This window comes from Beta vulgaris, chromosome 1 (genome assembly GCF_026745355.1).
Source record: "Beta vulgaris subsp. vulgaris cultivar EL10 chromosome 1, EL10.2, whole genome shotgun sequence".
NCBI classification, from domain to species: domain Eukaryota; kingdom Viridiplantae; phylum Streptophyta; class Magnoliopsida; order Caryophyllales; family Amaranthaceae; genus Beta; species Beta vulgaris.
In genome coordinates, this window is record NC_079202.1 from 144884 (window position 1) to 162386 (window position 17503).

At 35.8% G+C, this 17503-nt stretch overlaps 1 protein-coding gene across 1 annotated transcript; it reads left to right on the forward strand.

Moving 5' to 3' along the window:
* Positions 1-3783: 3783 nt before the first annotated feature.
* Positions 3784-8880, forward strand: LOC104884768 (hypothetical protein). The gene is made up of 3 exons (XM_010669454.4): positions 3784-6249; positions 8215-8411; positions 8538-8880. The coding sequence occupies exons 1-3, from the start codon at positions 3913-3915 to the stop codon at positions 8662-8664; spliced, it is 2661 nt and encodes an 886-aa protein (XP_010667756.1). The 5' UTR covers positions 3784-3912; the 3' UTR covers positions 8665-8880.
* The last annotated feature ends 8623 nt before the right edge of the window (positions 8881-17503 follow it).

Sequence of the window (17503 nt, forward strand, 5' to 3'; positions counted from 1 at the left end):
TGTTAATCATTACTCCGATCTCGAAGTCCAACATAATAGGACTGGAATCCTATGATGTTATCCCATGCTAATGTATACAGACGTAGGCTTGCTTTGAGCACTCTAATTTCTTCAAAGTAACAGTGCCGGAGGCACGACCCGACTAATTAAGGCTAGGAGCGCATCGCCGACGAAAGAGGCGAGACGAACGGTGCACACCGCAAGGCGGACCGGTCGTACCCCCACAATATCCAACTACGAGCTTTTTAACTGCAACAACTAAAATATACGCTATTGGAGCTGGAATTACCGCAGCTGCTGGCAATAGACTTTCCCTCCAATGGATCCTCGTTAAGGGATTTAGATTGTACTCATTCCAATTACCAGACTCAAAGAGCCCGATATTGTTATTTATTGTCACTACATCCTCGTGTCAGGATTGGGTAATTTTACGCGCCTTCTGCCTTCCTTGGATGTGGTAGCAGTTTCTCAGGCTCCTTCTCCGAAAACTAACCCTAATTCCCGTCACCCGTCCCCACCATGGTAGGACACTATCCTACCATCGAATGATGTTGATAGGGAAGAAATTTGAATGATGCGTCGCCGGCGCAAAGGCCGTGTGATCCGTCGAGTATCATGAATCATCAAAGCAACGGGCACAACCCGCGTTGACATTTTATCTAATAAATGTGTCCCTTCCAAAAGTTGGGGTTTGTTGCACGTATTATCTCTAGAATTACTACGGTTATCCGAGTAGCAGGTACCATCAAACAAACTATACTGATTTAATGAGCCATATGCATGGCTTAATCTTTGAGACAAGCATATGACTACTGGCAGGATCAACTAGGTAGCACCATCAATCGCATCGGCACGCATGGGCCTTCAAATTTCTGAGAAGGTCAACTCGTGCTCGAGCGTCGTCCGTGCAATGCGTGAAATGCTTTACTTGAGGCTGCGACGCTCTCGCAACCCCCTCCCCCCACACACAACATTCTGCACCCCAGGGCACGACTAGAAACCGTAATCAAAGCCAACAATGCTCATATCCACCTAACACCCCCGCAAAGATGTCGGGCAAAGAAAGCACATAAAAAGGGATGTCTATACCGTCTGTTGGTATATAGCAAAGGAAATAATGCATCACCCAAGGCTACGAATATGCTTTGGCCAAACTAGTGAAATGATTCAGAATCAAACGATTGCATGCACAAGTATGAAGCTCACCAACCCAAAAAATTAATCACCACTCATGAGCGTACCGTTTGCACAATCCTAATATACTCCAAGCACGCAACCCACAATCGTTAAGCAGCCGCGAGTATTGGTAGGAAGAACTCCAGAAAGCATTCGTTGACATGGAGTATACACTCAATAGGGAAAACATTAGGGACACCAATAGGGACACCGATAGGGACAACATTAGGGACACCGATAGGGACAACCATAGGACATCTACCACGGCTTGTCGAACGACTTTTGTAACCACAAGTCAAACCCAGCACCATCGAATAGATCAATGCAACGTCTTTTCACTCAGGTTTCTTCCACTGAAACAAAATGAGCTAACAAGGTCTGAAGCATTAATTAGAGATCCAAGGCTCAGTTAGCATGTTGTGAGCGACAAGCCCAAGACACTAGGGTCCCCTTACTAACAAAGCACAACTTTTAAAAGGCAAGCATGTTACTGGCTGCTTGCGTGGTTTTCGAAAGATAAGCCCTTTACTTACCATGAACTGATGTTTCGGAGTCCCATCCATCGCGGCACTAGGGGTCCTCCACACTTGACCCGCGTCCAGTTTTAAAATTCTATATAAACACTTTTATACATCTATGGATTAAATATTTATATCATGATTTTAGAAAAAAAATATAATAATAAAATCTGAAATTTATAGAACAAAAAATTCCTTCTGCAAATTGCATGGATCTGATAGCTCGTTGAAGTATTCATCTACTAGCAATATATGCACGCGATGCGAGCGACGGTATATTCATATTAATAGTAACATTAAACAGTGTTAAAAAACTAACTTAATAGTGTGATATTTATAGTGAATATTGATGAGCGTTATGATTTTTTATTTGCATTTCTAGTTTAAAGAGTAATATTTTCCAAAAAGAACTAAGTCGATGTAGGATATGTTATCTTGTATTTGATAGAATATTCAACAACTATCCTTTTAAACAATGATCTAGTTTATGTTATTTATTTATTTAAAAATATGCATATTTTATAGGCGTATTTTATGAGTAGTAGTGCAATTTAATTTCACTGGGTAATAGAGGTTTTTAAGCATACTATGGTGAATAATGCTTCAATATTATCTGATGATGTATGTTTATGTCTTTAATTATTTATTATCCCAACTAATTGTAATTCCCAAAAAATTAAAAAAATGAATATTCTCTAATTAAGTTTCTTAATTATTTTATGTTTTGTTAATGCATGTTATTTGAAATCGTTATTGTAATTGAAAGTTTAGATAGTAAGATCTTTGTGAATCTTTTTTTTTATAATTGTTTGAAAATTGATTTGGTCATCAATATATATCTTCAATTGTGATTTTTCTTTTATAAATTTTTATGTATTCTTTTTGATAATCCGTCTTGTATGGACCTGGTTCACATTAAAAATAGTGTGGACCAGGCCTAGACACGTGCCCCACTACAAACTAGTCACTACTGCTTTCCAAAACCCACACAATTTTCTCTCTCTTCAATAAGATTCTCTCGCCCTAAAATTTTAACAAAAACAGTTGTTCAGATGGATAACACTATGTCATGTCAAAATACACTATCATGTCAAACACTATAACCATTTTAAAATACACTATGTCATGTCAAAATACACTATCATGTCAAACACTATAACCATCGATTATGATAATTTTGTGTAATATACAAATAAACTACACTATAACATTTCAAAATACACTACATTATGTCAAAACACACTATATCATGCAACACTATCATGTCAAAATACACAGCAAAACACTATCATGTCAAAATACACTATATCATGTCAATATATACACTATAACATGCAACACTATCATGCCAAAAAACTCAGCAAAACACTATGATTTTAAAATATACTATATCATTTTAAATACACTATATTATTTCAAAATACACTATATTATTTTAAAAATACACTATCAGGAGAGTGAAGTTATCAAAGGAGAGAGAAGTTATCGGGAGAGAAAAAAGATAGAGCGGAAGACTGAACGTGGCAAAAATGGAAAGTTGTAATCATTAAAACTCACGTGAGATGGATAACGTATACACTAAGTTAGTGTGCACCAGGTTCATATTAGTTTTTTTCTAATGTAAAACTTTCTTAATTACCCATATGTGTAAATGAGGAAATAATTAAGAAAATATTGTCTTTATTATTTTTTGTGAGATTAAGAGTATATAAGTATTTTCAAGAGGGGGTATAATAGCTTCCCCCTTGACTTATACTCCCTCCAGACTTTATTATTTTACTCGTATTCCCTTTTGGGATGTCCTTTATTAGTTTATCCTTTTCTTTTGTTTTTATTTTTGGAATGAGATCACTAACTTTTCATCACACATACATTAAATTTTAATATAAAATAATAATTTCTCTTTTTTTATTTATGACTCACACCATTATTTTTCCTAAAACTTTGTGAAAAAAGAAAAAATGGGTAAACTAATAAAGACATGAGAGAGTATAATAGAGATAAGTGTTTCAAAATACTTTTTTTTTTTTGTGAACAACACATCTTTAATTTACAAAAATACCCTTGATTAAGCGGTAACTATGGAAATCTTGACAAAAGTTTCCAATCGAAATTTGAAACCCTAGCACACCATTTTCTGTCTTTCTCTAACGAATTACAGCTTTCATGGAAGGAGAAGCAGAATTTTGCTGTAATTAACTATTTAAGCTTCGATTCAATGTCTTCGCAAGAAGTTCAGGTATCGCCTCATACGAATTCTATGAATCCTTCTCCTGTGATCGTATGTGCGTTGAGTGCTTCATCTAATTATGCAATTAAAAAATCTAAGCATAATCATATTATTAAAACCAATCATTGCGACAATGATTATGCTGTTCGCTTTGTTTCTCCTTATTTTACCAACAAAGAGAATGATGTGCATGTGCTGGATAATTTAGATAAATCTATGCTTGTTCGTAAGAGACTAAATTCTGGGAATGAAACGCTTGTTGTTATGAATATGATGAGCAATGCTGAAAAAACTACTGTGATGAGTGGCAACAATGGAAAGGAGATAATTAGGAAAAAAAGGAAGGAGAAACCACGGAGTGATGGGTTACATGCCGAAATTGAGAATGTAGGGAATGATATAAGTGATCAAGATATTCAGGAGAAAAAAGAGCAGACGGAAAGGAAGAGGAAGGAAAAAGATCGAGTTGATCAGCCGCGTGGAAATATCAAGAATGCGGGGAAGAATCATATGCTGGTAAAAGCGATGGAGATTGACAGCGATTGTTTTGGGAGGGAGAATAGTGAAAAACCCGTTAAGGACGGGAAATCACCTAGCGGGGTGGTGTTGGATTTCCAACAAGAAGCCGGTGTTCCTGTTGTGAGGGTTAAACACGAGGGTAGCCATGGAGAATGTAAGGAGAAGGAAAATGGGAGCGAGTTTCCTATCGGTTCGATGAATGGGAATGAGGGGACAGTTGTTTCTGCAGATTTTTTGAAGAATGACAGCAAGGAGAAGAAAAGGAGGAAAAGGAAGATGGAGCCACCAACTGATCAAACATGTGGTGGAATTGAGATTGCGGTGAAACCGTTGCTGGAGAAGAGGCAAAGTGAGGGTGATTGTTATGATGAGAGAGAGGAAAATGAGCAACCTGTTGAGTACTGGAGTACACCAAGAGGAGTGTCCTTGGATCTTCAAGGAAAAGCTGATAATTCTGATATGTTGGTCAAGTACGAAGTGAAGCATGAAGACGTTGAGGAGACGGAAAGGAGAAGGAAACTCTTAGTTCGTGCGAAGAATGACTGTGAGAAGAGATTAGTTTCTCCATTTTTTGCCAAGAGTGATCACAAGGTCAAGGTGAAGGAGGAGAAAAAAAGCAAGAGGAAGAAAAAAATTCAAAATGATCTACCTTATGGTGAAGATGAGACAGAGTCCTTTGATGTCACATTACCGAAAGCGAAAGCCATTTCTCCATATTTCATGAAAAAGGAGGCTCATGATAGTAGCATCTTAAAAACTCAAAACTTGAAGGAAATAGAGAAGAAAGTAAGGAAGCAGAGAAATAGCAGGGAAAGAACTCGTGAGGGAGATGAGGAACTGGAAAGGGAAGTGAAAAAGTCGAGGAAGAACAAGAAAAATGTTACTCTTATTGACCAATGCTGCACGGAGAACAATGATGAAAACAAGACTCTGGTTTTGGGACTTCCTTGTCTCAACCTTAAGGTGGAAAATGAAGTAGCGCATGAGTCAGCTTGCCGGCAATACTTGATCAATCAGAGATGCTACGAAGCTAAGGTTGATGGGGAGGATGAAAGTGGAGAAACTGACAGTAAAAAGGATTGTGCTGATCACGGAATTTCTCATGAAGTAGCTTTTGCTTGCTTTGGAAGTGCCAAGACAAAACGAGTGAAATCCTTGCATCAATTGAAGGTTGAAAAGAGTGAAGATGGTCTGGATATAAATGGCGGTGAAGGAGGGAGCGACGTGATGATTAGCAGTATCAATCAGAAAGTTGAAAAGAAGAAGAGAAAAAAGACTGCATCTCGAAAGTGCGATGCTGCTGGTCAAGAGGATGATCTTGTCCCCTCATCAATGGATTCCAGAAAAGAGAAATTGACACATGACATCCAAGACTGTCAAAAAGCTTCACCAACTAAGGCTGTCTCTCCATACTTCCAAAAGTTATCTGAGGAAGATGCTGAAAGAGATGAGTCTAATTGTAAATGTCAAAGAAAGAAAACGGTTACCAGGACTATGAACATAAAGTTTGAGGAGTTACTTTCCAAATTTACTTACAAGGGTGGCAACCACATGAATAGTGAAGTGGGACATGGGGGCAGAAACAAAGATGATAGTGCTGGAAAAGGTAAGAAAGATAAGAAGCATCGAAGTGACAGGAATCTTAGTGCTGCCCAGAAGCGAGGTGAGGCTTACCGAAAAAAGGCTCGAGACTGTACCTGGAAGCCGCCCATCTCCCCTTACGATCTTCTGCAAGAGGATCATGCTGATGACCCCTGGAGAGTTTTGGTGATCTGTCTTCTTCTAAATGTCACTACTGGAGGGCAGGTATGTCTTTATGATGTGTATCAAATACATTTTCTTTATCATGATATCATTCCTTTTAAATATCAAGTTTAGGTTTAGCCCTTGAACACTTATGAGAATTGTTACAGTAATTTCATGTTCCCTGCTCAAAACATGAGTTGTATGAGTAACACGTTTTGTTGACTATGGAATGGAAGTACAAGTTTTTATTGCCTTGAAATATACACGCATTGTTGGAGGATCTAGATGAATGTAAATTGATATCTCAATTGCTATTTTGAAATATCATGTCTGGTCTCTGAGGTATGCTTCCGTTTCCACGTACATATTTGAAAGCCTTGCTTGTGGCATTTTTTTTTTTTTTTTGTATTGAGACTTATCTGCACTTTATTTGTCATGGTTATTTTCCTCGCTCAAGATTACATCCTGTTTACAGAGACTTGATGGTATAAATGTTGTTTCCGGGAGAGATAGAAGTGTTGATGTATCATTTAAATAAATCAATTGTCTCTGGCAATGTTGGTGAAACGGTTTGTGGAGGAAAAGGTTTGTTTACCAACTTAGTATTCTCCAAACGTGTGCGGAGGAAAAGGTTTGTTTACCAAACATTTACACGACTGTTGATTATTCTTAAAAATTTTGCACCATGTGATTGTTCTGCTTCCAGCTTTGTTGTTTAACAAGTGGGAGATAATCGGTGCTTGCTTTTACTTGGTGATCAACTTGAGTTGATCTTAGGAAATAATCAATATGTAGAAGCTGCTATCTAAAGCCTTTTATCTCAGATACATAGAACATCTTTTTCTTTTCAGATGATTTGCTTTTTATTCTATTTAGTTAAATTAAAGTACTCAACTATAGAAGTGCTCCTCATGGCAAGACATAGGTAAGTAATTTGTCATTTTACAATTCACATAAACAAAGGAGCAGTTATAGATTAGATTAGATCAGATCATCTGAGACTTTCATGACTGGTCTCTATATCTCCTATTTCTCATTCTTAAAGTAGGATTTTTTAAATTTTAGTGATCACCTTGTACTTTTTTGTAATCAAAACCTCCCACTGTCTTATCGTGTTGGTTCAAGTAGATGAGCTTGATGGATGAGGTGGATGTCATAAATATAAAATGCAAGTACATATTTTGATGTTTATCTAATATTTCCACAAGTCACTTTCTTTTCCTTCTTTTGTGTTCGTTTACTTCTGCAAGACTATTATTACCCTCCTTTTACTTCTGTTTCTTCCTTGCATGTTTTTGTGTGTGTGGCCTTCTCCCCTTCCCTTCAACCACAAACCTTTGACTCTGACTGATACTGTATAATATGGAAAGCAGTGGTTCCACAAAAAGTCAAAAACATGGTTTGGAGAGAAACTTGGAATGCCTTACGTACCACAAACGAGCTAGCCAAACAAAAGAGGTATAGAGGTTGATCGTGTTAGGCTTGATGTGGATGAACTTAATTATAACTCTTTTCTGGAGTGGTATGAAGCGATTAAAGAAGAAATGCAAGATTGAATAGTCGTGGGAGATAGTGCTAATGCTCATATGGAATTCATATCGTTTGAAAAACTTATGGCTTGTTGAGAACGTCTCCTGCTTTCCAATTTCCATCCATTTCAACCCTTTGGAGAACATTTTTTAGCTGAATAATGGTGTCAAAGTAGGTCAAAGCTCTCGTATAAATCACATGACACTTAAAATCAGCTGCATCGATATAGCAGATTGCGTCTCATATATTGGTTATATACATTTCTTTAAAAACTGATGTAGAGCTCTATCTGAATCCAAACTGCCTTTCCATCAACCTTGTTTACTTCTGGCAGTGCTCCTTATTTCATGCATTTTCTTTTTATTTGCTTTACATTTTACATTGTCGTTGTGCAGATCGATCACTAATTCACTAGCCCTACACTGTATAAATTTGGTGTAAGCTTTATGCACTATTCATGCTGATTTTTTTTTATTTTTTTTACTTTTGCTGTAGGTCAAGCAAGTACTGTCGCACTTTTTTGATGTCTTCCCCAGTGCAGCAGCTGCTGTTGCCGCTGATGAGATCAGAATGGCAAGTTTGATCCAAAGTTTAGGGTTGTGTAGAAAGAGAACATATACTATCAAGCGATTTTCTGAGGAGTATTTGTCCGACAAATGGACGCACGTAACTCAGCTGTATGGGATCGGAAAGTGAGTAACATCTGTGCTCTTCTTGGTACTGTGGATTTTTAGGCCTACGAAGCTGATTCATCTAATTTAAGGTCTTTACTATGTTGTCCGTTTTTACCGAATAATAAATGGGTTTCTACTGCACAGGTATGCTGCTGATGCATATGCAATCTTTTGTACTGGTAAGTGGCGCCAAGTAACCCCAAAGGACCATATGCTAAATTATTATTGGAATTTTCTCCAGAAAAGTGGTCTGAAGGAGGTGGCTTTCTAACTTATCAATTGACAGGAATTAGATCAATTACTTGGTTAGTTGGTTGTGTGCCAGTCCATTATCATCTGGAGCTCGGTGATTTACTTGGAAATGGGATAGCATAATTTTGTGGGTTCATATTTATATAAATATATTGAAAGGGATCCCTATGAAAGAAATTTTTGTTATTTGACACTTTTCAATGCATGTCACAAAGCACTTTTCTCAAGATTTTAATACACATGTGTATAATGTCAATTAAAAATATTAATAATGTATAGCTATCGGGAATTGAATAAATGACTTTTGAAATGAAAAGGTAAGAATAACCATCTTCAAATTTAAATGTTTTTTTTTTTTTCAAAGTAAAACTCAATAAGATCATATAATTATAGGTAACTATAATTTATAAAGACACTAATATACTCACTTTTATTGATTGAGATAATAACATTTTCTTATCCACACTAGCATCAAATCACGTAAAAGTTATATTAATAAAAAAGAAAAATTAATAGGAATAATCTCATCTTTTGATGGTCTTTTCTAAACAGTCGTACTTTCCATTAACCTCAAAATAATTTGACCTTTGCATCTCAAAGAATGGTCCTTAACTTGTTGATGACCAACTTAATAGATGAAACTCAACACATGTTATTTTTTCATAGGTCAAGAACTTTAAATTATAATTTTCATGATTAAAAAAAATCTCTTATAGGCTTATAGCCTCTCCCTCTCTTTCCTCCCACCATGCCAAAGTGCCACCAACGCTCCCCCACCGTCCTTTCTCTCTCCTCCCCTTGGTAACCGCCTAGCCAACCACCAACAACGGCCCCTCCATCGTCGTTACTCTCTCCCATTGTCCACCACCATTTCTTTTTCCTCCTGTTGCTAATACTCATGCACCAACCTAGTGACCCACAATCTCTCTCCTCGTTTTCCATCACTGCTGCCACCAACATCTATTGTGGGCCAAACACCACGAGGGAGAAAGTGGGGTCACAAGCCTTGCCTCGAGAAAAACCGCAAAGCTATCAATCATAGTCAATGGGTCATTACCAACCCCCATTCTTTTTTCCTCATTTTCTTCATCACCCTCATTTTGTTTTACCTAATCTGAGCTAATCTTGTTGTTTAATTCAATTTTTTGTTTTTGTTTTATGTGGTTGTAATCAAGGAATTGATTATATTGGTGTCAAAAAGTTTTGTGGGATTGGTTTTTCGTGGACTTGAGCTGCTTCTTACATATGGAAATTATGGATGTTCTAATTTTATTTTAAGATGGTATTGTGTAAGACTCGTCTGACACAAAACCACCTCGTCGGACAAAGCACCAACATGCACAAAAATGCGCATCCTAACTTAAATATTTTCAGTTAGTGTTCACATTGCTTCAGTTAGTGTTCACATCGCTTCAGTTAGTTTCTCTACAATTTTCATTTGGTATTTATATTACTTCAGTTACTGTATAAAATTTTCATTTACACAAATGTATTCCAATCAGACTTATTATTTCCAATTAACTCTACAAATTATTCAACTGGTATTTATATTGTTTCAGTTACTGTTTATATATTTTCATTTACAGAAATGTATTCCAATAACACATTATTTTCAGTTAGAATTTTACAGTTTTTAGTTGGTCCTTATATTATTTCAATGACCTCTTTAACTTTTTCATTTAAACAAATGTATTCCAATCAAACTTATTCTTTTCAGTTAGTGTTTTTCACGAAAAGCTGCGTCAGTCTTCACCTTCTTCGACTTCGAATTGCATTACAGTTACATCAACAACAACAACATCAGAAAAACACAACAACACACTAAAAATTTGAAAAAAAAATTCAGCGAAAAATCCAACCAAATTATACCTAGAAACTTCATCTCTGATCCTTTTAACCATATTTGCGATGTAGTATGTTAAATCAATTTTCGACAGTAATCAAATATAGAATTTCGAACAAAAATGGAGTAAATTGGAAGAGAAGAAAAGCAAAAAATCGAGAGCAAAAGTAGAAATAAGAAGAAATTTAGAAGAAGAAAGATTGAAATAAGAACAATGAAGAACAAAAGAAGTTTAAAAATCATATAAAAACCTAATTGTACCGTTAATAAAAAACAAACAAAAAAAATCAAAAAAGCCTGCGCGCGTCTCTTATAAGTGAAACTTTTGAGCTCAGCCCGTCGGACCAAATACATTGGGTCAGACGGTCTGACCCAATAGTTTCACTTTTATTATTTTAAGTTGTGGTGGTGATTCATAAATTGTGATGTAGAAATTACTGACATCAATATCAATGTTTTCAGTTGAAAGGAAACACTAGGGGAAAAACATAAAGGGCTGCGCAGGAAGGGCTGCGCTTTTCGTAAAAGTGCAGCCCTACTAGTGAAGGGCTGCGCTTTTTTAAAAAAACGCAGCCCTACTAAGCAGAAGGGTTGCGCTTTTTAAAAAAAAGCGCAGCCCTTCACTAGTAGGGCTGCGCTTTTTTAAATAAGCGCAGCCCTTCTGTAGGTAAGAAGGGCTGCGCTTTTAAAAAGCGCAGCCCTACTAAGTGAAGGGCTGAGCTTTTTTAAAAAGCGCAGCCCTTCTGCTTAGTAGGGCTGCGCTTTTTTAAAAAAGCGCAGCCCTTCCTGAAAAAATTTGAAATTTCGGAATCGCGGGCTTTGTAATATTGAGCGGGGATTCGTCAAATATATTATCCCTCATTCTCTCTCCTCTCTCATGTCCCTCATTATTCCTTTCCTCCTCTCTCATCCTATCTTCTCTCTCATCGTCTCTTCTCTCTCAAAAACTCCCATAAACATTTGCGACAAAAACCTTGAAATGATTTGCACTAAACATGGCGACGGAGTCCGATTGCCTATTGTGATACCTTTTCGGAAGCGGAACGAGCCAACGAGTCAAACTCACGGCCACGCCGTGACGTTTAGGCTTTTTAAGCCATCCGAGTTCGTTTAAGCCTCCAAATAGCCATTTTAAGTTTTTCCGAATTTTTTTTTCCCTTAAATTATGTATTTGGGTTTTGTTTTATGTATTTAAACATTATTAGGTTGTAGTTCTTGTATTTTCAGATCTATAATGTTCTTGTATACTTCTCTTTGTTTATATATTTTGATTAATGTTCTTGTATACTTCTCTTTTTTTGATTAATGTTCTTGTATACTTCTCTTTGTTATTTGATTAATGTTATTCTTGTATACTTCTCTTTGTTTATTTTGATTAATGTTCTTGTATACTTCTCTTTGTATATAATTTCTTGTATTTTCATCGTTGTTTTGATTAATGTTCTTGTATACTTCTTGTATACTTATTGTATACTTCTCTTTGTATATTAGTTTTTGTTCCTTTTTTTCATTTTCGTTTCATTCTTTTTTATTGTTTTGGTTTAGTATTTTCGTTTCGTTCTCTTCTGTTTAATTTCAGAAAATGTGAGATTATGAGTAAAAAAATGTCAAAAAAAAATTTTTTTTTTATTTTTTTTTGGTAGGAAGGGCTGCGCTAGTTAGGAAAAAGCGCAGCCCTTCTAGCCCAGAAGGGCTGCGCTTTTTCCTAACTAGCGCAGCCCTTCTAGCTTAAGGGCTGCGCTTTTCTAGCGCAGCCCTACTTAAAAAGTGAAGGGCTGTTACTGAAAGGGCTGCTGTCAAAAAGCGCAGCCCTACATGCCTTTTTTAGCGCAGCCCTTCTTCATTTTTCCACTAGTGAAAATATGGCCAACTTTTGTTGGTTAGAGTGGAGTTTGTGGTGGTGGGTGGAATTTTGTTGGTTAGCGTGGATTTCAGGTGGTGGTGGGTAGTTCTAGGTCAGTGGAGAGGGGGGAGGTGGGTGGGAGGAGGCTTCGGGGGAGGGGGGACAGTGGGGGTAAGGGGTAAGGGTGGTTAGGGTATTAGATTAAGGGGTTAGGGTTAGGGTTAAGGTTTGGGTTAGGTTTAGGTTAGTTAATTAGGGTTAGGGGGATTAAGTGTTATTGACTAACGAATGTTAACGCCTTCAGTCATTAAGAGTAGTTTGATGTATTTTTTGAGAAGTGGAGGTTATAGGTTGAATTTGGAAATTATGGAATATTTGTAATGGTAAATCGTTTTTTTTTTCAGTTTCAAAAATAACCCTATACTTACTAATATTATAAAATCGTGACATTAATAATGGTTAAATCGTTAATGCAACCGTTAGTGTTATTGTTTACCTAACCCAAGTTACCCCCAACCACCACGCACCTAGCCCACTGAAATCCCACCCAACCACTGTTATCGCACCCCTCCGCATGAACCCCACTCCACCACCATTGTCCCACCCCTCCACCTGAACCCCACCCCACCTCACCTCACCTCCACTGTCCCACCCCTTGAAACAAAAGACTCATCGAAATTCCAACCTAGCCTTGAAACCACCACCCATCAATCTGAACCCCACTACAACCACAAAAAACACCATTTGAGTACTCAAAACCACCATATCTACAAGATAGATGAAGAGATAATTAGAGGCGCAGTGAACCAGGCAGAGGAGGAAGGAAGACTCAAGATAGAGACAGAGGGGGATAGCACCAACATCGACAAGCCACGGTCACAACAAGAGCAGCACCACCATCGAATTGAAGAGAAGAAATACGCAACAACACATCCGACCCCACGAACATCACCAACAACATCAACGTGAAGGAGGAGAGAACAAAGTGAGGTGAGGATCTGGGGAGGCATCAACAAGAGAGAAAGAGCAATGAGAAGAAAAGTCACGGGGAGGGAGATATTGACAAGGACATAGAGAGAAAGTCACTATAAGGGAGAGAGTGACAGGAGTATAGTGTTTCCGGTGGAAGAGTGGTGGTGGGTGGAGATTTAGTGGGTTAGGTAGTGGTTTGGAGTTAACTTGGGTTAGGATAGTAAATAGGTTTAACGGTCGAAGTAATAGTTTAATCATCATTAATGTCACGGTTGTATAATATTACTAAGTATAGGGTCAGTTTTGAAACTCAAAAGAAAAATGATTTACCATTGCAAATGTTCCATAGTACAGGGTTACCAATGAAAATTTCCAAAAAAAATTTGTTAGAGATAGATGATGAAAAAATGCCTAATCTATGATGCCAAAGTTTAACATCTTCAAACTGAACAACCAAAGTTGAATTACTTGTAGCTTGAGCTAAGTGCTTGTCATATGATACTTCATTAATAATATATAAATCAGATGCAAGTTTACCAAGAACCATTGAATGACAGAGAGAAGGACCTTGGAGCAAGTACAAATCAAAGGTGAAGGTAACTTCATAATTCAAGTCCCTTCTCAACTTATGTATTTATAATAAGTTGAATTTAAATCATGGAACATGCAAAACATTGTCGAAGGTGGTGTCATTGTCAAATTGAACTTGTCCTATATGTTACACTGTTACTTGTTTTCATTAGCAATAGTAATAGTATTTGGGACTTTTGGGAACTTGTCATAAACAATAAACAAGTTAAGATTGTTAAAGATGTGGTATGTTGCTCCCCTTCAATAATCCACTTAGAATTGGAGCAAGTATGCAAGCAAATACTTGCAATATGTGTTGGATTAATCTTGCTCACTCTACTTATGTGTGCTAATCAGCTTCATCAAATTGCTGATTGCTCCACTGTGTAATATGCTCATCTTCTTTTGTAGCATTATCACCACGAGTAAAAGCTGCAATGCCTTTCCTTTTGCTTCTATGCTGAGGATATCCATGTATCTTCCAACAATTGTCAATAGTATGTCCTGTTTTTTTACAAGCAATGATCACAATAAGGCCTCTTAGCTTATTAACATTTTCGACCGCAATCTTCTTCCCTCAATTCTTAAAAAAAACTTAGGCTTGTAATTATTGTTAGAATGTCCAGTATTCTCTATGTTATTGTCAGTTGCATTAGCATAAATCATTTGAATAGATGTAGGAGTATTAATTACTTGTCTTTGCTTTTCATCTTGTACAAGTAACTTGTATGCTAATGAGATCTTTGGCAAGGGGTGCATCGATCATCAAAATATTATATCTAACACTAGTATACTTCAAATCCAGCTTCACGAGTAATTGAATAAACCTGTCTTCATCTTGTTGCTCCATAAAATTCTGAGTTAGATTACATGTGCGACCATCACATGTACAACAAAGGTGTGATTGCACTCAATTCATCCCAAGTAGCTTTAATCTATGTGAAATAATCACTCATGTGAAGTTGATCCTTGTGATATCTCGAACAATTGTTGCTGAAGATTATAAAATTGTGGACCAGAAGTTTGCGAAAACCTCTCTTATAAGTCCTTGCATGTATTAGCAGTAGTGGTGAGATAGATCACAATTCGAGCAATGTTATGTTCTAAAGACCTTAAGATGTATGATATGATAATATCATTATGTATTGCCCATGCTTTGTGATTAGAATTACCAATGCTTGGTTTCTTTATGCTGCCATTAATAAATTAAACTTTGACAGAAACTTTCACCAGGATCTAATTATGACCCTGTTCTAATACAATAAAGAAGTTCATAGAGCTTTAATTATAATCATTTTGATGTAAGGAAGAAGAAAGAGACAGAGAATTGTGAGATTTTGTATTATGATTGCTTAATGATTCCAAGGCTTACAATGAATATATAAAGTACAAGAATGATTGTCCTAATTAATCAGATTTTGCTTACATCAACTACAAGTTACAATCAATCGTAATTAAGTTAGCTCTACAGAATCAACTAACTTGTTGATGTGGCAAAGGTTGTTACAAGTCTGCTAAATTATTTAAGTTGAGCTGGTGTTAACTACTATTGTTCTGTTAGCTGAACCTCAATAGCTTCAATAATCTCGTAATTCCTCCGTAATCAAATACTTCTAAGTACAACAAAGGGATATTTATTTTCGAGGTATAAAAAATTCCTTTCTTGTGCTTAGTTGGTTAGTGCATAATTTAAAATTCATAATTAATATTGCAACTAAATAGTATACTAAATTTCAAATATCATTTTTTAACAAACAAAAATGTTCTACTCACCCCATGATATTTGGATTTGTTCCACTGGTTAGGATGACTTTACTATTATTTAATCAGGTTGTAAATACTTTTACGATCATTATATTTGTGGTCACGAAGCAAATATCTAGAAATAATAACTACAAAATATAGTACTAAACTAATGAAATAACTAATAAACTAATAAAAAAGTTGACAAATTCTACAAGTTTGTACAGTAATATTTTCATCTTCTTTTTATTCCACATATTCTACCATTGGCTTAAACTTCGTAAAATTTGGACTTGAAAAGTTCATACTTTATAAAAGCACTTTATATATGAATATCTAAATTATTTTGTTTTAGTTTTGGAGGTTATATTTTTTTTTATTCTTTTTAAAGCTATAGCATTATGTTGTTTTAGTTTTGAGTTGTACAATGCACATTATAATAAGCAAAAATCTGACTGTTATAAGGTAAACATATCTGAATTTTGTTTTGACTTCCAAGACTTTATTTCTATGGATCATGATGTTATATTGACTTTTGCTACATTTTCTTTGCTGGTGCAATATTTAATCAGTGGGAGTTTCACAAATGTTTTGAATATGATGATGTTTTGATTAGTTTCTTTTACTCTCTTCTGTTTTCATTATCCTCCTAGATATTTTTGCATCCATTGGTGTGTTGATCATATGACATGCATATAAGAGTTCAAGAGTGATCCATGGTATAAGTTAGATGATGGGCTAGCGGAGGAAATAGAAGTAGAATGGGAGATGGTACAATGCCTACTTCTCTAAATGATTTCTTCTGTTCAAGATTAGTTACAGAATGAAAGAAAGGAATAATGAAGAATGAAGAATGAAGAATGAACATGATGCATGCCACCGTAATTTTATGTACTACTAGCTCCACATTACTCCAATCTTGATGGAATGATGGGATGCACTTCTAGCTCCACATTACTCAATCTTTTCGTTGATCATGCATTATACTGCTTTTAACATCCTTATGCAATTATGATTATGGAGTTCCATTTCATTGCTGTTTAATTTCAATTTATCTGAAGATCTTATAATTTAGTGATTTCATTGAATCCTCGAGTGTCAAATGTTTAGCACCAAATAATGATGGAGCAGCCATTTTTTACATGGCGTACATGGATATTTCTAACAATCAATTGTAGGAGATGTATATATATCGAAAGATATGCGGGAAATAAAGCATTTGACTAAAGAGTCCGTTTTTGGAGAGACGGACTCTAACGTGAGACCGCTGATGTCATGGTGAGACCACGCGTGCATCAAATCAGCAGTAGAATAGTTAAACGCTTGCACCTATTAGTTATGATGCTAGCCTTAAATTGCTTCCGGATGATTTAGTAAGTGCTGAATTATATTAGTTAAACGTTGAATTATATTAGTTAAGCGCTGAAGTATATTAGTTATATCATAAAATCATATTATAATGCATTTTCTTGGCCATAATTTCAGTATCACGCATAAATAATTCTGTCTTTCTCAAAAAACTAACGCACTAATTCTCTCTTTCTTAAATAACTATCACATTTTTGCATTAGTTATGCCAACCTCAAATAACCAATGCAAAAACAATGTTTACTAATGCATACAATAAATAAAACTAATGACCATCCATACTATCATTGTTACTCATGAAATAAATAAATAAATTATTCATATGCTATAATTATAATCTTTCAGTTATTTTCTAGACTAAAACTATAAGCCATAAAACGGAAACTAAAAAACAAAAAGTCATAACTAATATACGAAACAATAGTAACTAAATACCCAAATATTATAACTATTTATCAGAAAACAATAACTAATAGCTAGAATCACAACTATCAACAATAAAACCAAAGTTATTAACCA